Source organism: Cololabis saira, chromosome 8, assembly GCF_033807715.1.
Source record: "Cololabis saira isolate AMF1-May2022 chromosome 8, fColSai1.1, whole genome shotgun sequence".
In the NCBI taxonomy this organism is placed as follows: domain Eukaryota; kingdom Metazoa; phylum Chordata; class Actinopteri; order Beloniformes; family Belonidae; genus Cololabis; species Cololabis saira.
In genome coordinates this window covers 43,656,048-43,682,259 of record NC_084594.1, presented here as the reverse complement: position 1 = coordinate 43,682,259, position 26,212 = coordinate 43,656,048, and the positions used below count along the sequence as shown (strand labels likewise).

Genomic DNA, 26,212 nt, shown 5'->3' with positions numbered 1-26,212 from the left:
GACAGTCCTGTATATACTCATAGCCTACAGTAATTTAGAATATATTTACTATTAAATTTAAAATATACTTCCTTCTGAACCACAGCTGCTTCAGTCTCCTTTTAAAACTTGACACCTTGATTATTAATCTAGACATGGGGGGAGATGGTTCCAGGTTGAGACTGCTCTATACATTACTGTTTTTTTTAATGCATTGGTTCTGGGCCTAGGCAGAGAAAAGTGATTAGCTAGGGCCAGTCTGGTATCATGTCGTGAAATCTGGATGTTCTTGAAAAGCCCTTGAAAGATTTGACTGTTTTTGTTCCCATTTCATAGGAGTTATTAGCTCATTTATTGGGGAAGTTCCCCAGAACTAAATGTTATATTGTTTTTATAATTCTTTCTGGGCCTCTAAGCTGAGTATCTTTTATTTTTCAAACCTCCACAAGTTCATACTTGAGTGCAGTCTGGTGTGGTGACGGACAGCTCGTTTACGGTTTCTGTCTTAGCTGTTGTGTCGGACAGAGAAACAAACTGCAGTTGCTGATTAATGGATATGAAGACTGATCAGAGGCACAAATCTCGGATCTGTTTGTGGTATATTCTGCGAGCCGGCTGCATCTTCGTCTGCGGCGTCGCTCCTCATTTCTCCCTCTTCTTCCTCCGGTGCAGGAGCACGACATCGAGACTCCGCATGGCGTCCTCCATGTGACGATGAGAGGCGTTCCCAAGGGCAACAGACCCGTCATCCTCACCTACCACGACGTCGGCCTCAACCGTGAGTGGAACCAAACACGACTGCTGGAGAGATGTTTCCTGGTCGGTGCCGCTCGGGTTCTGTGTGACCGTCTTCCTTCTGTCTTGCAGACAAGTCCTGCTTCAACACTCTGTTCAACTATGAAGACATGCAGGAGATCACCCAGCACTTCGCCGTGGTTCACGTGGACGCCCCCGGCCAGCAGGAGGGCGCGCCCCCCTTCCCCACCGGGTAGGTGTCCCAGCGGGTTTACATTAGAGCCCTGCTATAGCGAGACTGGTTTCTTCATCCTGCTCCCGCTCAATTTCTGACCATTACCACCCACAACGTGTGTGTTAACTCCTGCACGCATCCGCAAAACTCTAAGAATTCATGCAAAATAATAGAGATGCATTGATTTAGTATCTTCTCCCGTCCAGCAAGAGAAATGTCCCAGACAAATCTATCTGATTTAATGTTAACATGATCATTGTGGAGCTTGATGGATGATTGACAGTTCATAGGCACCTGACTGAAAGTTGCATGCAAATCCATCATTGTCTACGGTGGCCGATACCCGCCATTGCTGAAAATAAAAGTAAGGCTGCAAACAGAAACAAACGCCGCTGCAAACAGAAACAAACGCCGCTGCAAATAAAAGAAACGCTGCAAATATAAAGAAACCCCGCTGCAAATAAAATAAAAAAACGACGCGAATAAAAAAGCCACAACGGAAGTGAATTACCGGGGACTATTTTTGCCGATGCACCGGTGTTGCACATTAAAAATGACACGTAGCGACGTTGAACACTAACCTTTTCACTTATTTTCTCATTCGTTGTTCTTATTACTCGCTCTTCTTATTTCTTCCTTTTCATTTACGTCCTCTTCGTCTTCTTCTTCTCCTCTCACGTAAAAAACACCGGCGCATCAGCAAAAATAGTCCCCGGTAATTCACTTCCGTTGTGGCTTTTTTATTTGCGTCGTTTTTTTTTAAATTTGCAGCGGCGTTTATTTTATTTGCAGCAGGTTTTCTTTATATTTGCAGCGTTTATTTTATTTGCTAGGCGTTAATTTTATTTGCAGCAGCGTTTGTTTCTGTTTGCAGCGTTACTTTTATTTTCAGCAATGGCGGGTCTCGGCCACCGTAATTGTCATCATCGCACAAGCTATTTCGCCTTTTGCGAACGCATCAATTATATGATTGAGATTATAGCAACGAGGCTGTGAGTGGCTCAAATAACACTAATAAATAACATGAAATAAAGAAAAATGACGAATGAAACAAATTAATTTAACAAATGAATCTCTTAGCCATTACATTGCTGTGGAGGGAGAGAATGCTGACCGACTAAGGTCCCAGTTCCTCGTCTCTCTTCCAACATGCTCCACAGACACTAAATGCAGTTTCTCCAAATAGAATAGAATAGAATAGAGTAGAATAGAAAGCCTTTATTATCATTATACTGGTACAATGAGATTAGGCAGCAGCTCCGTAAAAGTGCACACATGCAAAGACTATGTTAACAAGGACTGTAAACAACAAAATGAAAAACAGGAAACATAAATATATATATATATATACAATATAAAAAAAGAGTGAATGAGAGGATAAAAATGCACATGAATGGGTGGAAGAATATTGCACTTGAAAGGGAAGAATATTGCACATAGATAAGTAAAGAATATTGCACATTATGGATAGAAAATGCAGGACTGACGCGTTCTTGCCCCTTCTGTCTCCAGGTACGTGTACCCGACCATGGACGAGCTGGCGGAGATGGTGCCCTCCGTCATGACTCAGCTGAAGTGAGTGGCCGACCGTGAGGAGAAAATGCTTTAGTCCGTGTCTGCAGGCAGTAACGGCTGGTTTTCTGCAGGGTCAACAGCGTGATTGGCATCGGCGTGGGGGCGGGAGCATACATTCTCTCCCGTTTTGCAGTAAGTACCAAGCAGTCTCACCCATATGTATGTTTGTTTTTGGTGTTTTCCCCCAGCACCGCGTCTCCCCTGCAGTGGTAGGTTTTATGGCGCTTTTCCACTAGAACCTGATCGCTCTACTCAACTCGGCCTGGTTTCTTTTCCACTACAATTCAGAACCTGGAGCAGAAGTAGGAGGTTGGAGGAAGCTGCTGTGACGTATTTGATTGTGTATCTAAATGAAGAAGACAACAACAATAAAGATGTAGAACCTGGAGGAGATGATATACAGGACTGTCTCAGAAAATTAGAATATTGTGATTTTCTGTAATGCAATTACAAAAACAAAAATGTCATACATTCTGGATTCATTACAAATCAACTAAAATATTGCAAGCCTTTTATTATTTTAATATTGTTGATCATGGCTTACAGCTTAAGAAAACTCAAATATCCTATCTCAAAAAATTTGAATATTCTGGGAATCTAAATCTTAAACTGTAAACCATAATCAGCAATATTAAAATAATAAAAGGCTTGCAATATTTCAGTTGATTTGTAATGAATCCAGAATGTATGACATTTTTGTTTTTTTAATTGCATTACAGAAAATAAAGGACTTTATCACAATATTCTAATTTTCTGAGACAGTCCTGTATGTGCTGCTGGGTCTGTGACTTGTGTTCGTTATCAAGTTTTTAGTTTGTCTCGGCGCTGCTGAAGTGACAGAGCTCCTGGTAGATCTGGTCGTTCCTTATCTCCGTCTAGATCCCTTTTTAATTCTCTCCTCAGCACCAGGTTTATGAACATCTGCACCTCAGAGTTGGATCATGAAACAGACTTTTGCTGCCGTTGATGTTGAATAAAATGAACAAGAATCCGTCAGAGTCTCTTTCTCTGATTTCCTCCTCCTGACTCAGACGTCTGACTCCAACCCCCCGACCAATCGGTGGCCTGTAGTGTGATGATGTCAGATACAGCCGACTCAGCCGCTTAAAACCTCGGCAGAATAGATACAGAAAAGTATCTACTCGGCACGTTAGACCCCTAGTGGAGAAGAACCAAACCGAGGCGAGTGGAGTCGGGCTGAGTAGGTTCCAGTGGAAAAGTGACATTAGACTGCATAGCTTGTTAGATAGGACGTTCTAACCTCCTATGAATCCCAACAACGCCCGGGTTTCTCTGGTCTGCTGCTCTGCAGCGTCTCGCCAGACCATGAGTCACCTTGGTGATTCCCTGCTCTTTGTTGCTTTTGCTCAGCTTGATGGATCTAAAATAAGCACAGTCTAATGGAAAGTTCTAGATGTGATGGGGGGGAGCGAGGAAGCACTGAGAGATGAATAATGGATAGAGAGGTTGGTAATATGGACACGTGTGAACATTAAAAATAGCAGCAGTGGACTCTGAGGACGGTCTGCTGTTGCTGAGAAATATGGTGGAACATTTGTTTCTGAAATAAACATGCTTTAATAGTTATGGTCTTACAGCAGCTGATGTTGCTCAGGATTTTTTCAATATTGAAAGCTGGATCCTCATCATCCCCCATAGTCCCCCAGTATCTTCAGCATCCTCATCATCCTTCAGCCTCCCTCAGCTTTGGGACTGATGGATGTTGCATTTCTACCATGATCAGCTTTGCGTCTTCAGATTACGTCAAAGCTCCTTGATGCTGAAGCTCGAGACTACGTCTTCAGTCCTTATGGTTTTCATTAAAAGGGGATATACAGTATTTTTCTTTTCCAATGTTTTATTGGTATTGTACCCTGTCAAAGGAGGACATAAAATCCTGGACTAAAAACCAGAAACTTTAGGAGATGCACTCCCCTCCTCGTTCAGATGCACGGACCCAACCAGTGTAGTTTTTGAAAAGAATGAAAGCTGATATATCATTTTCCTTGAACTGCAAACCACCACAGGACAATCCTCAGACCAACCTGTTGTAGTTTGTAGTTGATAAAAAGCCCGCTGATGGGTGCAGACGGGGAAACCCAGGTCCTGGTTCCTCAGCTGCATCGTTCATCCTCCTCCTCACTCTGTTCCCGCAGGTTTATTTCTAAGAGTCTGTAGTTTAGATGGATAGATAGATTTATTTAATGTACCCTTGGGTAAATTTGGTTTACAGTGAGTGCTTCCTCACACAATCTAAAACCAAACACTCAACAACACAGGATAAGATAAAGTGACGACAGTGCTTTGGCTAAAAGAACAAAGAACAAGAAGGATGGCCCCAAGATAACAATCAAGATAAGTTATATCAGTAGATAAAAACACTTAAATATTCAAACCAAGCCAAAGGATAAAAAATAAATAAATACAATAAATACAAGGTTATGTTGCAGTTCCCTCACTTGTTAATAGCACTGATGGCTGCTGGTACAAAGCTGTTTTTGTAACGTTTGGTTTTACAAGCAGGAACTATGAACCTCCGACCTGATGGAGCAGCAGAAACTCACATTTAAGAGGGTGGAGTTGTCTTTTAAAATAAACTCACCTTTAAGAGGGTGGGGTTGTCTTTAAAATAGAGCCAGCTATCCTCTGTAACTGTTTAGTATACAGGGATTCTGGCTGAAGCTGAGACTCCAATCAGCTTGCTCGACCATTTCACGATTTGGTTTAAACAATTTTTGTTTTTAAGGGACACATTTCCAAACCATGAAGCAAGACAGAAAGATAAAACTGATTCTATAAAAGCACGATAAAACAAGATCAGCATGGTCCTGGCAATGTTGAAATTAGACAGTTTTCTCAGACAAAACAGGCGCTGGCGTCCCTTTTTGTACACAGCTTGACAGTTTGTCTCAAAGTTCAGTTTGTTGTCGATGACAGTTCCCAGATATTTATATGTGCTGACACACTCCACTGTCTGACCCTTAAAAACTGTAACCTCTTGGTTGGGAGCACTGTTTTTGCGACTTTATTGCTGTTTATGTGACTGTTTTTTGGGGGGGTGGGCGGGATATACATGTTGACCATGTGGTTGGAGCAACGCTCTACAATCAGCTGTTGCTCCTGCAGCCCAGACTCATGGAGAACGGCAGCAGAGATAAAGAGTTATAAGGAGTAAAAGGTTCCTCTAGTCGCTCCTGTTGTTGTTACTGTGTGGAAGCTCCTGTTGTCCTCACCTCTGACCTTCTGCTGACCTTCTCCTGACCTTCTCCTGACCTTCTCCTGACCTTCTCCTGACCTTCTCCTGACCTTCCCAGCTGAACAACCCAACACTGGTGGAGGGTCTGGTCCTGATCAACGTGGACCCGTGTGCCGAGGGCTGGATCGACTGGGCCGCTTCTAAGGTGGGTATTACATTTTCATGTAGAGATTTAACCAGGCGGCAGATTATTCACCTGATATGAAATGAGCTTGCCCTTAAATAACGTCTCGGCTGTTGTCACTCATTGTATAATCGAGAATTCATGAATTTTTAATGATCTCTTGTTTCAGAAAATACAAAAGGTTGCACGAAAGTCTGTTTTTAGAGTCCTAATGATTCAACATCCCAGAACGTGATTGCAGCCTTGTGGTCGGGTCAGGATTAAATCACCGTTCTTATCATGAAGCCGCCGTTTCCGTCCTGTTCTGTCAGAGGACGACCTGCCTCCTCTGTAGCTCCACCGTCACACATCCAGCTCAGCGGTCGTGTTAGTTGTGCTTCAGTCAGCTTGGTGTGGCTCTAGGGTTAGATTGAATAGTTGTTTGAATAGTAGAGTTTTGGGTTGACCCTGAATGTGTACAAGTTTACATTTTGTACTCTGCAGGAAACCCACAGGCATAACTACGGAAGAGTATTAGGCCATGCAGGAGAAAAAATATTTGAGAGGGGAAGATTTTTTTTATTATGCACTTAGAGAAAAAAGTCAATGTCGAGAAAAAAGTCGAAATGTCGAGATTAATGTTGAAATACAATTTCAAGAATAAAGTCAAAATTTCGTGTATAAAGTCAAAATTTCATGAATAAAGTCAGAATTTCGAGAATGAAGTTGAAATACATTTCGACTTTTTTCGAAATTGTATTTCAACATTATTTTCGACATTTCGACTTTTTTCTCAACATTTCGACTTTTTTCTCGAAATTGTACTTCGACATTAATCTCAACATTTTGACTTTTTTTCTCAACATTTTGACTTTTTTTCTCAACATTTTAACTTTTTTCTCGACATTTTGACTTTTTTCTCGAAATTGTACTTCGACATTAATCTCAACATTTTGACTTTTTTCTCGACATTTTGACTTTTTTCTCAACATTTTGACTTTTTTCTGGAAGTGTATAATGAAAAAAAACCTTCCTCCTCTAAGGAGGAAGGTTATTTTTATATTATTTTTATTTTTCTCCTGCCTGGCCCTGATACTCTTCCGTACATAACCAATGTACTTTTCAGTTTTTTTTTTGGTTGCTGTTCATAAACTCAACATTGAGAGAAGCAGAGCAGCTGCGGTGAATAAAACAGACTGCGGCTTCGTTGTGATGCTCCATAACGGCATCCACGTCTCCAAACAGTCAAACTGCAGGAAGCTGCCACATCAACAGATCTGTTTAGATGGAGTTTGCCTGGATTTATGCGTGGCTCGGGCAGAGGGTGGGCCGCGGAGGGGAGAGATTTATGTCAGTGATCGATGCGTGTCTAAAGGGGGCTGCAGCCCCCCAAAAAACCCTGACAAGGTAAAATGATAAGGACCTGCAGGTTTGACTCAACAGGATCTGCTCCTCTGCCTCAAGTCAACACACTTGTGTTGTTAAGGGAAAATGATCATTCCTCTTCTGTCTGGACTTGTTTAAGGTTCAGCTTAATAACTTTAAAAACTCTGCAAGGGGCTCTAATTATCACTAAAGTTAATTTTACTTGCTGTGTTTGCTGTTTAAATCATTAAATAAAAAATTGCGCTGCTACCAGCGACTATTCTGATAATCGATTACTCATCGACTATTGAAGGGCTCTTATTTAACTCAACACACGACCTGCAACACAGCAGTAGCCACAGCTTTAATGTTGGCTTGTGTTTGTTCTCTCCTGCAGCTGTCTGGATGGACCAGCAACCTGGTGGACATCATCATGGCTCATCACTTCAGCACCGTGAGTTCTGCTCTTTTTCACTACTATGTTTGATGCTTTCTGATGGTAACTGAACCTCGGGAGGCTTTTCTTGATTCCCCTGGAGACCCTGGCCTCGTCACGCTCTTGGAGCAGACTTTTGTTCATTATTTCTCTCTGTCCTTGCCAACACTTGGACCTGAGGGTCCAAGTGTCCAGGACTGGAGTTGAGGGGGGATGAGGGGGGATGAGGGGGATGGCATCCCCCCTTGAAATAAAAACGGTCCAAATCACCCCCCCTGTAAAACTGCCATCCCCCCTTTCCATCCCTTATGTCATTTCATCAATGAATGTGGTTTTACTGCTATTTCAACATTTAGAGTCATCACCAGAAAAATAACACCAGAAAAATAACTTATTTGACAATTTTCTCCTGTTTCAAGTAAATTTTCACTTGAAATAAGTAGAAAAATCTACCAGTGGAACAAGATTGATCTTCTCATTACAAGCAAAAAAATCTTGTTCCACTGGCAGATTTTTCTACTTATTTTAAGTGAAAATCTACTTGAAACAGGTGAAAATTGTTTTTTTTTCCAGTGATGAGTCTTGTTTTAAGTGTAATGAGATTTTTTTTTTCTAAAATGAGACATTTTAACTAGAAATAAGACAAATATTCTTGTTAAGATTTTGAGTTTTTGCAGTGATCCATTTTACTTATCCTGTGAAGGACAGAGTCATATTGATAAATTCAGAAAAGTGTTTTTTATTGTTGTGTTTTGATGTATTTGATGTAAGCCCAGTGGATATTTAAAGCTTACAGAAGGCTGCATTTAACTGCTGCTATGTCATTCCTGCAGTATTTCTGCAGGTGTTTTGGTCACTGCTATTATTTGTAATATATTATATTATTTGTAATCAGCACAAATTATCTGTCCCCATATGATAAAATCCACCATCCCCCCTGATTTTCTTTTACAACTGGAGTACTGGTCACGTCATGCATGTGCCTGATGGCTCCGTCGGTCCAACACGCTGGGTTTATTGTACAAACGTCCTCTCCTGCATGTGTGTTGATGCTGATCCCTCCATACGGAACATGTCAGTGACAGAAATGGTGCTGTTGTTGTCCAGGATGAGCTGACGGAGAACCAGGAGCTGATCCAGACCTACCGCCTCCACATCGCACAAGACATCAACCAGGACAACCTGGCCCTCTTCTACGGCTCCTACCAATAGTACGACGCAGTAAATCCTTGTTTTTCACTGCACAATAAGGTTTTTGTAAGCAGTTAGGCAAGTGTATTTATATAGCACAATTCAACACAAGCTAATTCAAAGTGCTTTACATCAACATTAAAAGCAGCAAGACACAATTAAACAGTAAATACCAAATAAAATTAAATAAAATGATAAGAAAAGAGGTAAAATAATAAAAAGCACAAGTTGTTAGAAAGTAAGGGCAGTAGAGTACAGCAGTTACATCTCATTCTTACAACGGCAAGAATTACGTTTCTATACGATCAAAACGTTCAAAGACCAGGTCAAATACAGAATTACAAAAGTAATCTGTAACAATTCGTACGGTGACGAGTTAAACCAATTTCACAATTCTATGCCACAATGCCTGTTTCCAGGTCTTATTTCACACAACTGACGAGAATTACGTTTCTATACAGTCAAAACGTACAAAGAACAGGTCAAATGCAGTTAGGAGAATTTCTACTCCTTTTTTGCGTTTCGGTCATCCATCACGTTAAATACTTGCCGGGGGCCAGACAGAAATTCACAGCTGAAGGTGAAATGACTTGTATCCAGATGACTTTGTTTCAGCTAATCATGTGTATTTGTGGCAGTCGTCAGGACCTGGGCATTGAGAGGCCCGTCGTGGGCCTGAACGAGGACACGGTCAACACTCTCACGTAGGTGCAGCAGAACACACATACATGTGGCTCTCAGGGGCTTGTTGGTTGACCGTATTCTCTCCCCGTGTGCTGCAGGTGCCCTGCCCTGCTGGTGGTCGGAGACACCTCCCCTGCTGTGGAGGCCGTGGTGAGTCAGTCACTCGGGACTCTTAGGGCCAGTCCCAATCCCCCCCTAGTCCTACTTTTCAGCACTACCCCTAAATTTTGCGCGTTCCAGTGAGGGTAGTGGTGTCCCAATTCCTCTTTGCATGTAGGGCTAGTGGACATAACAAGGGCTAGTGTGTATGAATCTAGCGGCAGGGTGGGAAATCCTGGTCCTCGAGGGCCGGTGTCCCTGCAGGTTTTAGATGTTTCCCTGCTTCATTGCACCATGATACAAGTGACTGTGTCATCAACAGAATTGTGCAGCCCTGGATGACAAGCTGATGACGATGATTAATTAGAATCAGGTGTGTTAAAGCAGAGAAAATTCTAAAACCATGCAGGACACCGGCCCTCGAGGACCAGGATTGCCCAACCCTGCCCTTCAGAGCGAGGGATTTCAGTGCTGACTTCGCGACCGAGGGCCTGAGAAAATTTCCCAGAATGCTCTACGTCATCATTTGCAGACTGAATCAAACAAAAAAACATGGCGGACATTTTTAGTGAATAAAATCAATATTTTGAGTTAGTTCCTATATAAAAATGCGTTTTGATTACATTTCTAGCGAGAAAAATATATTTTACTTTCATAATATTCACTCAGTGAATGTACATAATCACTCGCTTGCCCGTTGTTGCAAAGTTTTTTCAGATCTCGCCAGAATAAAGGCTGATTTATGGTTCTGCATTACACCGACGCAGAGCCTATGCCGTAGGCTCTGCGTCGGTTTAACGTGGAACCATAAATCAGCTCCCGAGCCGGCGGCTCTTATCATCCCCGAAAACATCGGATCAAATTTCTTAAAAGGCGTTATTTGGATAAACTGAGCCCAGGTTGGGGATCTTAACGGTTACTTTTACGCCTGAAAAAATATTGCAACTTAATAAAGTGGCATATTAACAGCGCTACAGCGGAAATTAAAACAGCTTTTATCTCTGGGCTTCCTGATATGGTGTGACGTATGTGCAAACGTAACTACGTAGTCGCTTACGTACCCGAACGTAAACCACGCAGTGACGTAGCAAGTGGTGTCCCAATCCCTAGGGAACATTACAAGGGCCCTACTCATTTTTAGGGCTAGTGGTAGAAAGTAGGGTGAACATTGGGACTGGCCCTTAGCAATTCCTCATCCCCCTCTTTTTTTGTTCTTTTTCCTCACCGTTTATTTTATTCTTGATGTTTCAGGTGGAGTGCAATTCCAGGTTAAATCCCACCAAGACTACGTTGCTAAAGGTGACACTTGTTGATTGTGTTAAAGTAATAATCCTGCCATATTGGCGGTAGAAAGGATGCACTAACTGCTGCTGCTGTTCTCTCAGATGGCTGACTGTGGAGGTTTACCAGAGGTCGTGCAGGTTGGTTCCTACTTCCTACTGAGACCGGTCCCGTCCACCGTGTTTTCCTGCTAAAGTCACACCTGATTCTCTGTCTCCACAGCCGGGGAAGCTCGCCGAGGCGTTCAAGTATTTTGTTCAGGGCATGGGCTACAGTAAGTACACACGAACCCGTCCGGTCCTCTGGCCGAGGTGTGACCACGTCTGCTGACGGAAACCGGTTCAGACCGGCCTGGGGGGAGCGGTCAGCTCCTCGAGCCTGCAGCGCTGGGATGACGTTTCTGCGGTTCAGGCTCTGTTCTGCTCTGCGCTGGGTTTCCTGTTGTGCAGTGAGAAGAGAGAGATCTCAGCCAGGACTGTTTTTCACTGCTATGTGTTGCAAAACAGCCCCGACTGGTGGGACTTGGCCCGCGGCCAGCAGCGCTTGAAAAGAGGTTGTTTTGTCAGCCCGGTCACGGAGCAGGCGGTGTGAGGGGCTGGATTAATGCTAACACCGTCTCCTCTGTGTTCTCTGCAGCGTGCGGCTCCCTGGGCCCTCACTAGGTGAGCTGGAGCCGCTGAAACGGCTCACGTGTGCTGAGCAGCCGTCCGTCCCCGCTCAGTTCAGAGCGCGGGCGTCAAAAAGGACCGTGTTTTTGTGCCTGGTGTGCTTTTTTCTCCTTTTTCTTAATGACGTACTCTCCTCTGAGAGAGAGTTGCGGTGCGTAGTCAAACATGCCTCCAGGTTTTACAGTCGTGCATTTACAAAGGAAACCCTCTCCGACTGTGATCCGTGGATGGATGTGATGAACGGAGGTGTGCTCGCCTCCAGGCATCATCCCTTTTGAGTGTGTTTCTTTAGTGCCACTTCTGTTTTTCCTCTCTGCTCCCAAACGCCTGGCTGTGGGAGGCGCCGGTGGGCGGAGCCCGGCGCGGCGGGGCCTCGGTATTGCTTTAAAGGCCAGTGAGTTTCCTAGTGGGTGAATGCCACTGCAGGATTAGAGCAGATTAAAAGGGAGGTTTTCATGCTGAGAAAGTGTGAAGGATAAAAACCCAACACCTCGGTGTGTTTCTGAAAGCATCTCTTCTCTCGTAAACACGCTGCTGCAGCAGGAAATGGAGTGGGGACGACCAAAAGGAACCAAACATAGTAGTTTGTGCACATGCTACGATGTCTTACCCTGCGTTCACACTGAAAGCGTCACGGGCGTCATAGGCAGCTCCGGCTGCCATTCATTTTCTATGAAAAGGCACGTCGAGAGGCGTCAGGAGCAGCCAGAGCAGCGCGTCAATTTGAAGTTGAAAAATCTGAACTTTATGCAAATGAGCAGCGTTGACGCCGAGGCAGCGTCCAATCACAGACCAGGATTCCCGAAGCGAGAATCCTCAATGCAGATTGTACTTTCATGTACACACAAACATTCACATGCGTACAGGAGCAGAGCTGTGCACTAACAAACTTATTTTATCAGGAATTAATATATTTCATCCAGCAAACTGACATTTTTGCTGATTTGACTGCCGTTTTTACCTGAACTGATCATGTGAAACAATAACTGATGGTTGAGGAGCTGGATGGTCCCAACGGTTTTATTTGCTACATCGATCCAACGCAAAATAATTAAAAACCGTGCTCATTAATCACAAAACACAGTATAAACATCATGACCAAATCCGCTCCGACCCGGTGTGTCAGTATCAGCGCAGACAGACTGCAGCTTCGCCTGAATTATGGTTCCGCGTTAAATCGACGGCGTAGCCAACGGCGTAGGGTCGCAGTACGGTGCGCGTCGCCGCGTAGCCTACGCCGTCGGTTCTGCGTTGGTGTGACGCGGAACCATAAATCAGCCCTGAAGGCTGATTTATGGTTCACCGGGAGCAAGGGCTCGCTGGGTTGATGTTGATCCACGGACCAAACTTGTTAAGGAGCATCAAACTCACTCTTATCTACATGGAAATAACGCTAAAATATAAAGAAGGCGTCCCAAAGTGTGATCCATGGTGAAATAGGAAACTGAAGATGTGCACACTATATGAGTAGACTATATACACTGTTCCCTCCAGTTCTGCAGCGCAGCTTTAGCCCCGCCCACTGCAGCTTTAGCCCCGCCCACTGCAGGCGTCGACAGTACCTGCAGCTTTCAGTGTGAACGCAGCAAGCAGCGAGATGCTGGCGTCAGGAGATTTTTGACACTTTCAGTGTGAACGCAGGGTTACTGCTTGTTGCTAGCAGACAGTCCACAGCAAGGCGCCAAGCTGGGATTAAAAACACAAACCCGTCTACCTTTTCAACACCTTTCTCTTGTCTCTCCTTTGACCTTCTTCCACCTTGGCCTACAGTCCCCTACGTACTTCTCAGTCACCTGAGCACCGAATCAGGTACCAGACTGCTGGGCAGCTGCCAGACCGAGAGGTTTTCACCCGGAATGGCCTTTCACGCTCCCCGGTGGATGAATGTGGACGTATGCAGCAGGTTCTCCTCCCCGCTAGAGGCTCCAGCAGCCGCGCGGGGGGGCTGGCCTTGCTGTCACGCCCAGTGAGATCTGTTCTGCACACATTCATCTCCCTGTGGGAAGTTTTTTTTCCTTTATTTTCTGTTGGCATGTCAGATATTGTCAGAATGTCAGTGTCTTGTTTTGCTGCATGACCTGCTGGCGCTGCAAACGCCGTTTTCCTTCTGCCCCGCTGCTTCTCTCTTTTCTTTTCTTTTTCTCAGTGGACACATTGAGTTTTTCTGTCACACATTTCTTTCACCTGACTGTGGTCGTATGGGCTCAGATTAAAGCCATAAATATTTTGTATCTGTAAATAAACTTTGTACTTGTAGAAATATTTTGTGCATGTGCAAAAAATATTTGTACTTGTAAAAAATAAGAAAAATAGAGAAACATATTTTCTCATCAACAAAGCATATTTTACATTTTTATACATTATATTACATTTTATTGTTATTTTATTGTCTGAAAAACGGTTCAAATATGTTATTTTGTTATTTGAATTTTCTTTAATTTGTTTTGTTGATGAAAAAATATGTCTCTATTTTTGTGAGGGGGGATATATATAGTTTTTCGGCACTACCTTGTTCTCTATAGCTGATACAACATGAATTACTCCTATGTGGGATCAATAAAGTTCTTATTTTTGCTGTCTGAGAAAATTAAATATATTATATTTGGTGCCTAACTGTTTCCCAAGTATATTAGTGCGTGTTTGGATGAATAAATGAGACGTAAAACGTACATTTCTTTGTAGAAAGGCGCTTTATGAAAATAAGTCCATTTACTTGTATTAGTTTCCAGCCCAGTCTTGCCACATCCAATATGGCGGCAACGTCAGTAGGTGATGCAATGTGCTGATTGGCTCTCCAGAAACGCTGTTTGAAACCCGTGCCAAAGATCGCTGATTGGCTCTTATTATTGGCACGTCAAAACACTGCCATAACTCGTAGTTGTAAAAAAAAAGTTTGTAGCTTTTGTAAAAAAAGTTTGTAGCTTTGTATATCCAATGTTGCACACAGACGAATTAATTCCACAGCTACAAAAATGTTCTACAATATTTCTACAAGTACAAATTTTTTTTGCACATGTACAAAATATTTCTACAAGTACAAATATGTTTTGCACATGCACAAAATATTTCTACAAGTACAAACATTTTTTGCACATGCACAAAATATTTCTACAAGTACCAATTTTTTTGCACATGCACAAAATATTTCTACAAGTACAAAGTTTATTTACATATACAAAATATTTATGTCTTTAATTTGAGCCCATATGGTGGGTGTTTAGGAAGCGTTTGCATGGCGAGTCCTGTAGTTGTGAGGATCTGCAGCCAACGCCCTGCTCTGCGTGAGGGGAACACTAACGCCCGTTTCTCTCTCCCCCTCAGTGCCGTCAGCAGGGATGACCCGCCTGGCCCGCTCACGCACCGCCTCCTCTTCCAGCATCACCTCCATGGACAGCAGTCGCAGTCGCACCAACCTCAACAGCCTGCTGGAGGGCGGGGCCGGCGGGGCCCTGGACGCCCCGGCGGGGCCCCAGACCATGGAGGTGTCCTGCTAGGCTGCACCGGCCCTGCACCCCCTCACAGTAACTTATGCCCCTCTTCCTCTCTCGTCTCTCATCTTCCTCCTACGAGACTTAACACTGAGGGACGTATGTGATTAGAACGAAGGATCTAATGAATATATTAACAGATGCATATTATAAGATATATTAAATATACTGTCAAAGCATAACTATTCAGATGTGTTGTATATGCAAATGGTTACACTGTTTAATTGACCACTTAACTCGGCTGTCTAACCTTGTATTTATTTTTTTTTGTCTTTGTTTTAAACCTTTTCACACTAGAAATACTGTAGAAATCTTCCATGTATTAAAAAAATCCTTTTTTTTAACTCAACATGTGGGCTTGACACCGAGTGTGAATCATTGCAGCTTTTTCCATTTTCACTTTCACACAACCTTTTGCATTTTAGTCACAAAGTGCAGAGAGGGATCTCTCCGTGTGTAGCTCTGCAGCCGTCGTCGTGTACAATTCGGATTGTTAGGTGAAGCCGAGCAAAACGTAGAACAAAGCACCTCTCCGTGAAGAGCACCGAGTGAAACCCTGTAGGGCTGCTCGTCCACGTTTTACATTCAAATACCTTTTTGTTTGCTTTGTATTTTTACGTTCCCCCCCCCCGTACTGTGTGTGTGTGTGTACGCGTCCAGCTGAATAAAACATTCGGTGATATTTTAACAACCTTTAACAAGTGGGCTCTGATGTGAAAGTGATCAGAGCCCGTCACCGGGGGCCCCGTGGTGCTTCTCACCCTCTGCTGAGTCAGCTCATTTATATTACGATCAAATAAAGCTCCAAAACAACATTGTGTTTACTGTCTTTTTTACAGCTAGAATGTGAGATTTGCTTGAATGATAAGACTCTGAGCAGCGAGTGCGTCTGCCGCTCTGAGACAACAACTCGCCGCCTTGTTAGTGGAAAGTTTGCGGGTGCGAGTGTGGTGAGGTCGTTTCCAACCAGACGCTGCTGTTTACCTACAGAGTGATCACTGCTGCTGTCAAAGATGAGCCGGCCTATATTTAGCACTCTCTCAAAAGACCAGCATCAGCGAGGTTTGCAGATGAGATCAACTAAACAGATACAACGTGGAACAAAACTAAAGCGTTCAACTGCTAATCATCAAGCCTGGAGTGGTGATGTGCAGAACTGTGAGACTTTTGGCGCTTTCCCACTAGAACAGGGGTCGGCAACCCAAAATGTTGAAAGAGCCATATTGGACCAAAAACACAAAAAACAAATATGTCTGGAGCCAAAAAAATGAAAAGTCTTGTATTAGAATGAAGGCAAATGGCGAAAGGCAAAATGTCGAGAAAAAAGGTTGAAATGTTGTAGAAAAAAGTCGAAATGTTGAGAACAAAGTCGAAATGTCAGTGGAAATAGTCGAAATATCGCGAAAAAAGTCGAAATGTCGAGATTAATGTTGATGTACAATCTTGAGAAAAAAGTTGAAATGTCGAGAAAAAAGTCGAAATGTCGAGATTAAAAAGGAAAGGAAGAAAAAAAGAGGAAAAAAAGGTCAAACATTTTTGAAAAGGCTCCATGGAGCCACTAGGGTGGCGCTAAAGAGCAGCATGTGGCTCTGGAGCCGCGGGTTGCCGATCCCTGAACCTACTCGGCTCGACTCAACTCGGCCTGGTTTCTTTTCCATACCTGGAAAGAACCAGAACCTGGAGGAGATGATAGATGTGCTGCTGGGTCTGTTGATTGTGTTCGATATCAAGTTAAAAAATGAGAGTGAGAGAAGCTTCAAGCGGCGACACTTTTTAACTTTTTTTAGTTTGTCTCTGTGCTGCTGAAAAGTCAGCTGGAGCCGTGAGCAGCTATGAAGAGACAGAGCTCCTGGTGGATCTGGTCGTTCCTTATCTCCGTCTACATCCCTTTTTAATTCTCTCCTCAGCACCAGGTTTATGAACATCTGACCCTCAGAGTTGGATCATGAAACAGACTTTTGCTGCCATTGCTGGTTGAATAAAATGAACCAGAATCCATCAGTCTCTTTCTCTGATTTCCTCCTCCTGACTCAGACGTCTGACTCCAACCCCCCGACCAATCAGTGGTCTGTAGTGTGATGATGTCAGATACAGCCGACTCAGCAGCTTAGAACCTCGGCAGAATAGATACAGAAAAAGTATCTACTCGGCACGTTAGACCCCTGGTGGAGAAGTGCCAAACCGAGTGGAGGCGAGTGGAGTCGGGCTGAGTAGGTTTTAGTGGAAAAGCACCATTAGATGTGTAGCAGCCTCTGAGTGGAGGGCTGGATACGCCGGGACCCCCACTGGTGGGCCGGGCCCTGGAAGGGGCACCTGTGTGCTAGAGACCAACTAACACGGCTCAGGTGCATGCAGCCGTGGCCGGGTTGTAGGACGCACCACATTTGCTGGAGGATCATTCATTTTCTTCATGTATTTATTTTGTTTTGTTTTTTCAAATCTTACACTATAGTGGGACGTTGACATTGTGTTAAAAGGGTAGACAAAATAAGCTTTGGCTTCAGTCTACACCTTTTGGTCCTAGCTTGATCTACATGCAAAAGACTTTGTATTGACTACTGACTTTAACGTGACCAAATAAACATATCAAATCAAAATCAAATCAACTCTGCAGTGTCAGCATGATGAACCTGCCCCTGGTGATGAATCCTAACGGGGAGACTGAGCCGGCTGAGAAAAACACGAGTCTGCAGCTTTTTACTCAGATCTGATCTTTTTAACATCTCTGATAACTCGTGAAAGAGCAAAAATAATAAGAAAAAAAATACAGCTGCTGCTTCCTGACGACAAGATGGAAAACACCAGATTTGAACTATGAGCCTATTTCAAACGATGTGAATGCTTACCACAAGGTGCATGTACACGTGCATGCAGATGCTGCTTACGTCTGTAGCTCATTCCGTAAACAAGTGATGCACCAGCCTGCATCACAGACCATGTGGGGGGTGGGGTGGCGTACGTCAGAGGAAGCTGCAGCAGGGCTGAACAGCAAGGCGGGAGACGTCGTCTCCTCAGTCAGCCCACGCTGCAGCTGCAACAACACAGGTCCTGAGCAGAGAGCAGCAGTCAAAGGTCACGCTGGTGTCGGCTACGTGTGTGTGTGCTGAAGGAAGACCAGCATTTATCATCAAGACCCACCTGGATTTTGGACTTGAACTTGGGGATATAAGTTATATTATTGACACGGAATATTTGTCCTCTTGCACAAGTTTCTTGTGAGGTAAGTTAACATGCTTCTCTTTATTTTGATCGGCTTCACTTTTACTTGCAAGGTTCAGCATCATAAAAGTGCATTCTTCTTTCCTGTAAGAAGAAGGGATGACTCCGTGCACATATGCGGTGCATGCAGTACTGGAGTTGAGGGGGGATGAGGGGGGACGGTATCCCCCCCTGAAATAAAAATGGTCCAAATCCTCCCCCCTGTAAAACTGCCATCCCCCCTTTCCATCCCTTATGTCATTTCATCAATGAATGTGGTTTTACTGCTATTTCAACATTTACAGTCATCACCAGAAAAATAACACCAGAAAAATGTGACAATTTTCACCTGTTTCAGGTAAATTTTCACTTGAAATAAGTAGAAAAATCTGCCAGTGAGACAAGATTTATCTTCTTATTACAAGCAAAAAAATGTTGTTCCACTGGCAGATTTTTCCACTTATTTTAAGTGAAAATCTACTTGAAACAGGTGAAAATTGTTGTTTTTTCCAGTGATGAGTCTTGTTTTAAGTGTAATGAGATTTTTTTTACTAAAATGAGACATTTTAACTAGAAATAAGACAAATGTTCTTGTTAAGATTTTGAGTTTTTGCAGTGATCCATTTTACTTATCCTGTGAAGGACAGAGTCATATTGATAAGTTCAGAAAAGTGTTTTTTATTGTTGTGTTTTGATGTATTTGATGTAAGCCCAGTGGATATTTAAAGCTTACAGAAGGCTGCATTTAACTGCTGCTATGTCATTCCTGCAGTATTTCTGCAGGTGTTTTGGTCACTGCTATTATTTGTAATATATTATATTATTTGTAATCAGCACAAATTATCTGTCCCCATATGATAAAATCCACCATCCCCCCTGATTGTTTTTTACAACTTGAGTACTGGGTACATGTGAATGTGTGTTGCATGGAAACTTGACACAGGAGATCAGAGTTCTCACTGTGGTTAGGTGTTTTCCTGCCTCGGCTTACTTTAGTTTCCTGATTACAACGACATCTACTCGCAGAGCGCTGAAGCCGGAGTCACAACCTGGTCGTTTCTGGAGGGGACTGATTCTACAAGCTGCCCCCTCTGCAGAACATGGGCACCTGCTTCACCACGTGTCCCTCCAGCGTGACGGTCCTCCCAAACCCTCCCCAGGGGTCAGCAGGTGAGCTCCGTCCCCCGACACGAGCATGCAGAGATGAGCTGAGGGCTGAGCGTTCATGTGTTCATGTGTCCCCCCGTCCCCCCACAGACCCAGGGGACAGTGTGCTGGTGCTGCTCTACGACTGTCCGGCCCCTGAACACGCGGGACCGGGCCTGTACGCCGGGGAGAGACTGACCCTCACATCAGAGTAGGTTCCCAGCTCTTTGTTTCAGTTTCATTTCATTTATTTATTTAGCACATTTTTTTTTTTTAAACAGTGCATGTTCCACTCCCATCAACAACTGTGATGAAATAACAAAGATAATGTACAATAAATTCAAAAAATTATAAATATAAACGTAAAAGAGAACATGGATACAAGGTCTGGATTACAGGACTGTCTCAGAAAATTTGAATATTGTGATAAAGTTCTTTATTTTCTGTAATGCAATTAAAAAAAACAAAAATGTCATACATTCTGGATTCATTACAAATCAACTGAAATATTGCAAGCCTTTTATTATTTTAATATTGCTGATTATGGCTTACAGTTTAAGATTAAGATTCCCAGAATATTCTAATTTTTTGAGATAGGATATTTGAGTTTTCTTAAACTGTAAGCCATAATCAGCAATATTAAAATAATAAAAGGCTTGCAATATTTTAGTTGATTTGTTATGAATCCAGAATGTATGACATTTTTGTTTTTGTAATTGCATTACAGAAAATCATTCTGAAAATTCTGACAGTCCTGTACATTAAAGATGAAGACATTGAAGGTTAAGACAGAATAAGATGTTTTTTTAATAACTTTCTGAAGAAGGTAAAGATAATTTTGACTTCAGCGACACATTCAAGTCATTCCAGAGTTTTGGATCTAATATTAAATTGATGACCAGATGTTTGACAGAAGGGTAAATGAAGATTGCCACTGTGTCTGGTTGGATATGAATTCAAATCAGATGAAAAAGTAAAAAAAACTGCTGGAAAGTGACAGGAAGATCTTGTTTTCTATTGATAAACTTATGCACAAACCAGCATGAGTGCTTCCTGCTCCACGTCCAGCAGCTCTCTCAGCAGGGGAGAAGAGTGATGGTTGTTCTTGTTCTTGTGTGAAGCAGCGATGGTGACTTCATGAGGGTGAGGTCAACGCGCACAGGCCGCGAGATGGACGTCCCCGCCAGCTACGTGGCCCGGGTGACACACAGGTGAGTGGCATCCAGCAGCAGTACAGACGGGGGGGGCGGGGGGAATCCGTGGGGGGGGAATGTTCAGTCCTCCTCCGATCACCAACCTGCTCTGATGTTGTTCCACTGGAGCTTTCCAAAGTGCATGTGTCAGTAAGTGTGCGTGTCCCTTCTGCCCAGGTGGCTGTTTGCAGGCATCAGCAGGTACAGAGCGGAGGAGCTGCTCAAGCATCGCAGCAACCCCACTGGAGCCTTCTTAATCCGGGAGTCTGAGACCAACAGAGGTGAGATGATCGGCCTCAAGCTGCATCAGAAACACACTCAGCTCAGGCCTCACTGAGGTTGTAAACTAACATTTGTGTATAAAAAAAAAGGAAAAATTCAATGTATTTCTTCTAATCGTCAGTCACAGCGTGGCTTCTGTAAATAACTAACAAGTTTACTTTTTAAACAATACATATACCAGGGGTCGGCAACCCGCGGCTCTAGAGCCGCATGCGGCTCTTTAGACCGCCCTAGTGGCTCCTGGAGCTTTTTTAGAAATGTTTGACCTTTTTTTTCCTTTTTTTTCTTCTTTTTTTTCTTCTTTTTTGTCATTTTTTCTCTTTTTTCCTTTTTTTCTCTTTTTCTTCTTTTTTTCTTTTCTTTTTTTCCTTTTTTTATTCTTTTTTTCTTCCCTTTTCCTTTCCTTTTTAATTTCGACATTTCGACTTTTTTCTCGACATTTAGACTTTTTTCTCGAAATTGTACTTAAACATTAATCTCGACATTTCAACTTTTTTCTCGAAATGCATAATGAAAAACAAATCTTCCCCCAGTTCTAACTAATATAGATACATGCAGCATGTGTTGCCTTCATTCTAAGGCTTATACAAGACTTTTCATTTTTTGCGGCTCCAGACATATTTGTTTTTTGTGTTTTTGGTCCAATACAGCTCTTTAAACATTTTGGGTTTGCCGACCCCTGATATACAAACAGAGGGCAAACAAAAGGAACGGAAAATGAGTGTGTGAGAAAGGTGGTGCGGCACCACATACCACCAGGACAGCCCCGTTGGCATGGCGACAAAACCACTCATCCGTTGTCATGTTGTGTTGTTGAGGCTGTTTTGCTGGTGCAAAGTGCACCTTACAAACACACCAGTTACAGACCTGGTTGTGTGAGATCTAGTACTTCATTTATAACCGCTTTCATACTAAATTATAAAAGGGAAAATTCCATTTATTATTATTTTTTCTATAAAAAGGCGGTGGTTCTTACATTAGTGCCCCACAGCTAGTGGATCTGGGAGCTGAGCACAGGAATGTCCCAGAACAAGAAGCAGTCCCCATCATAGAGGCAGAAGAAACGTTTCAGTGTGAAGAGTTGGACCACACCGGGCCAGGACACGACACATCTACTGGCTGGACTCCATGAGCTCCTGGCAGCACAGACCAAGCAGCTGCTCACAGGTGGACCCGCCCATCGTGGCGGGACCCGCCCATCCTGGCTTAGATTAGATAAAATAAGATTGTTCTTTATTCCTCCCTCAATGGGGAAATTCGCTTTGTGCAACAGCAGTACACTCAACACACACATGCAGGGAAAGGGTAAAAAAAGTAAAACGTTTATAAATTACAAAATATAAACAGTATATACATTGGAATGAAAAATAAAAAGTAGTGCAGTACGAGAAAGAAAGAAAAACTGTGCAAAGCAGGTAGGATGTGTGTGAGGTAGACAGATATTGCACATCTTGTTGTTACTGTCCGTTAACTACCGTGATCAGCCTGGTTATAGAGTCTGATGACAGCAGGGAGGAAGGACCTGCAATGCCTCTCAGTGGTGCATCGCCGGTGATGAAGCCGGACGCTGATGGAGCTCTCCAGGGCTCTGACAGTCTCATAAAGGGGGGGGAGACATTGTTCATGATGGATGACAGCTTAGCCACCATCCTCCTCTCCCCCACCACCTCCACAGGATGGAGACTGCCGCCCAGGACAGAGCCGGCTTTCTTCACCACCTTGTCCAGTCTCTTCCTCTCTGCTGCAGTGATGCTGCTGCTCCAGCAGACCACCCCATAAAAGATAGCCGACGCCACCACAGAGTCATAGAAGGTCCTCAGGAGGCCCTCCCTCACTCCAAAGGTCCTCAGGAGGCCGTCCCTCACTCCAAAGTCTGTGCAGCAGGTGGAGTCTGCTTTGGCCTTTCTTATAAAGTGCCTGAGTGTTTACAGTCCAGTCCAGTTTTTTGTTCAGAGCTGGTCCACAGGTGGGACCTGCCCATCCTGGCTGGTCCACGGCCATCATCTTGAAAGGCCCACAGGAAGGGGCGGCCCCGTATAAGTATCCGCTATTCACCTGCCACTGCACAACAATGCAAATCCCTTTCAAGCACCAGCACGTCCAAGACAAGCAGGCACATGGCTCCACACATGAGCACACTCCAGAGGGGAGCTGGATTTAAGCAGAGCCAAGACCCCGCTTCTGGTCAACATCACAGTTGCCAAAACCTGTAAAATAATGCAAATTAATCTGTGTGCTGCCTGGATCGCCAGTTGCACAAACCACCATCAAGAGAGGAGATGTCCCCACTGCTGTGCTGCATACCCCTGAACCCCCCAACCCAGATCTTCACAAAGAGTGGCTATTGATACCTGTTCAAAGTGGAGCAATGAGCAGCCACGCCCTCTACACGGAGGACATCAAGCTGTACGCCAAGAACAAACAAGATTGACTCCTTCATCAAACTCATCTGGACATTCAGCAGATTAATTTTTATTGAACGGGCAAAATGATCCCGGCTGAGGGGTCAAACTACAGATGTTAAGGACAGCTACGAACACCTTGGGATCCTGCAAGCAAACGCCAAACTAAAAGGAGCCTGCGAAGAACTGCCCTGTGAGGAACTGCCCTGCGAGGGACTGCCCTGCAAAGAACTGCCCTGCGAGGAACTGCCCTGCGAGGAACTGCCCTGCAAAGAACTGCCCTACGAGGGACTGCCCTGCGAGGGACTGCCCTGCGAGGAACTGCCCTATGAGGGACTGCCCTGCGAGGAACTGCCCTGCAAGGGACTGCCCTGTGAGGGACTGCCCTGCGAGGAACTGCCCTATGAGGGACTGCCCTGCGAGGGACTGCCCTATGAGGGACTGCCCTGCGAGGAACTGCCCTGCGAGGGACTGCCCTGCGAGGGACTGCCCTGCGAGGGACTGCCCTGCAAAGAACTGCCCTATGAGGAACTGCCCTGCGAGGGACTGCCCTGCAAAGAACTGCCCTATGAGGGACTGCCCTGCGAGGAACTGCCCTGCGAGGAACTGCCCTGCTAGGAACTGCCCTGCGAGGAACTGCCCTGCGAGAAACTGCCTTGTGAGGGACTGCCCTGCGAGGAACTGCCCTGCGAGGGAATGCCCTGCGAGGAACTGCCCTGCGAGGGACTGCCCTGCGAGAAACTGCCCTGCGAGTGACTGCCCTGCGAGGGACTGCCCTATGAGGGACTGCCCTGCGAGAAACTGCCCTGCGAGTGACTGCCCTGCGAGGGACTGCCCTGTGAGTGACTGCCCTGCGAGGAACTGCGCTGCAAGGAACTGCCCTGCGAGGAACTGCCCTGCGAGGGACTGCCCTGCGAGAAACTGCCCTGCGAGTGACTGCCCTGCGAGGGACTGCCCTATGAGGGACTGCCCTGCGAGAAACTGCCCTGCGAGTGACTGGCCTGCGAGGGACTGCCCTGCGAGGGACTGCCCTGCGAGGAACTGCCCTGCCAGTATTAGGGTACCCTGCTGGCCACAGGAAGAGGTGGAAGCCACTGATGTCAAGACCAAGTAGCACCTCAAGTTGCACGGAGGAAGTGGAAAGATGGAGGCCGTGGATTAGGGGGCGTCAAAGCCACCATCCAGGATGATGGCAGCTTTGACACGCAGTAACCGCAGTCCTAGGACATGATGAGCACAGGTCGAGGAACAGCAAAAATACAAATGTTATACAGTTCTGGTCCGTTGAACTCACCTGTCCACGTTTAGAATGTGAGGAGAGTTTGGAAATAAAAAATGTTTTAAAAAAAACCCAGCCTCCTATTATTGCACACAACCCCTTGTTGGCAGGCAACCTCGGCGGCTTGAACGTCTTTGTAAGTGTCGTGAGGAGGAACGGCAGCGCATCAAACCCATAAAAGCTTTACTCTCTCAGCTTTTTTGGAACAAAATGTATATGCATAATTTACAAACATGCAATTTAGGTTGTGGAATGAAAACAAATGTATTTTAAAGTACCGGGGTTGTGTGTCACTTCTTTCTTCAGACTGCTACTCACTCTCCATCTTGAGGAGAGCCAACTCCTCAGACCAGAACCCTGTGAAGCACTACCTCATTTCCCGCCTCCAGAATGGCCGGCTCTACATATCTCCAGAACTCACGTTCCACTCCCTCCATCATCTGGTGGAACACTATTCAGGTTAGTTATGACACTACTTTTTTTGCCTGAGACTCTCTTCAATTTTGAGTTGACTGATGGTGTAAATGTGCCTCCTCCTGCAGAGTCTGCAGCCGGACTGTGCTGCCGGCTTACAATGTCTTGCTTCATCCAGGGTTTAGACAGTACCAGAGAGGCCGGGCCTGCTCCCACAACTACCAGGAGGCCTACCATTAACTGGAAAGACGTAAGCAGGTGAGGAAACCTGCCTGCAGCATCGTTTCTGCTGAAGGCTGCTGTGCTCTTTCTCGGCCCAATAATAGTGAAGCTTATCACTTTCAGTTGATGCTGCCTCAGAGGTTGTGGTTGTAAACCTCATCACCACCAATGACGTATATAAGCCTGAGGCCACTGAGAGCAGGGTGTTCAGGCTGACAAATGTTATCTGCAAAAAAAGTTTAAGATCTTCCTGAACAATTACATGCATGTGTTGGAGACTGCGTTGTCATTTTCACACAACAAATATTGAACCACTTAAGTCATTCAAACCTTGAACTCTTTAATGTCACCACCAGGTCGATGATCCTCAAGAGGAAGAGAACAGACTCAGGCAACTCTCTGGTGAGTGAGGGTCTGAGGGAAGCCATCAACTCCTACCTCCAAATGACAGAGGGCAGTGATCACTGCTGGGACACATGAGGAAAGACAGCGAGTCAGCCTGAGAGAATGAAGCCAAGCAGAAAGGGAGGACTGACAAGGTGTCCTGCTGCAGCTTGAGCCGACACTGCAGGAGTAGGAGGAGCAGGAGGAACAGGAGGAGCAGGAGGAGCAGGTGGAGCAGGAGGAGCAGGAGGAGCCGGAGCAGCAGGAGGAGCAGGAGGAGCAGGAGGAGCAGGAGGAGCAGAGGGAGCAGGGGGAGCAGGAGGAGCAGCAGGGCTGAGACACTACACAGCTCACAGACGAGTAAACCCTGGACTGTCTTAATGGATGGGAGGTGTACGGATGAGATCAAAACTGAAAGTCAGAGATGTCCCTGTTCTTTTGATTTCAAATTATGAATGTTTTTCTTAATTTATAAAATGAAAACAAATTTTGAATTTCATAATATGTTAATATATCTGTTATATGATTGTATCATGGTTGTGCTATTGGAATCCAATAAATCTGCTGTCTATGTAATAAATTAAATACATATATATA

At 44.6% G+C, this 26,212-nt stretch overlaps 2 protein-coding genes across 4 annotated transcripts in view; both read left to right on the top strand.

Annotated features, from left to right (window-relative positions):
* Window positions 1-15,910, top strand: part of ndrg3a (ndrg family member 3a) — a 57,430-nt gene extending 41,520 nt beyond the window's left edge. For 2 of the 3 annotated variants that reach the window (XM_061728084.1, XM_061728086.1), the window contains 14 exons: window positions 652-757; window positions 847-967; window positions 2,462-2,524; window positions 2,596-2,656; window positions 5,839-5,925; window positions 7,646-7,702; window positions 8,792-8,895; window positions 9,514-9,579; window positions 9,658-9,709; window positions 10,910-10,957; window positions 11,044-11,079; window positions 11,162-11,213; window positions 13,378-13,416; window positions 14,929-15,910. In XM_061728084.1, the coding sequence (XP_061584068.1) occupies window positions 652-757; window positions 847-967; window positions 2,462-2,524; window positions 2,596-2,656; window positions 5,839-5,925; window positions 7,646-7,702; window positions 8,792-8,895; window positions 9,514-9,579; window positions 9,658-9,709; window positions 10,910-10,957; window positions 11,044-11,079; window positions 11,162-11,213; window positions 13,378-13,416; window positions 14,929-15,101 (1,065 nt within the window). In that variant the 3' untranslated portion in view covers window positions 15,102-15,910. The remainder of the gene's footprint in view (window positions 1-651; window positions 758-846; window positions 968-2,461; window positions 2,525-2,595; window positions 2,657-5,838; window positions 5,926-7,645; window positions 7,703-8,791; window positions 8,896-9,513; window positions 9,580-9,657; window positions 9,710-10,909; window positions 10,958-11,043; window positions 11,080-11,161; window positions 11,214-13,377; window positions 13,417-14,928) is intronic. The other variant, XM_061728085.1, reaches the window with a different exon arrangement.
* Window positions 15,911-18,045: 2,135 nt separating this feature from the next.
* On the top strand, window positions 18,046-26,212 carry sla2a (Src like adaptor 2a). The gene is made up of 8 exons (XM_061728088.1): window positions 18,046-18,315; window positions 19,320-19,472; window positions 19,557-19,650; window positions 20,564-20,650; window positions 20,810-20,913; window positions 24,902-25,054; window positions 25,138-25,267; window positions 25,588-26,212. Exons 2-8 carry the CDS (start codon window positions 19,394-19,396, stop codon window positions 25,709-25,711), a joined length of 771 nt encoding a protein of 256 aa, XP_061584072.1. The 5' UTR covers window positions 18,046-18,315; window positions 19,320-19,393; the 3' UTR covers window positions 25,712-26,212.

Excerpts from the sequence above, each read along its gene's own strand:
- sla2a (XM_061728088.1), top strand. The coding sequence starts at position 19,394 with ATGGGCACCTGCTTCACCACGTGTCCCTCCAGCGTGACGGTCCTCCCA. Across the intron at positions 20,914-24,901 it reads GGAGTCTGAGACCAACAGAG|ACTGCTACTCACTCTCCATC; the intron begins GTGAGATGATCG and ends TTCTTTCTTCAG. Across the intron at positions 25,055-25,137 it reads TCTGGTGGAACACTATTCAG|AGTCTGCAGCCGGACTGTGC; the intron begins GTTAGTTATGAC and ends CTCCTCCTGCAG.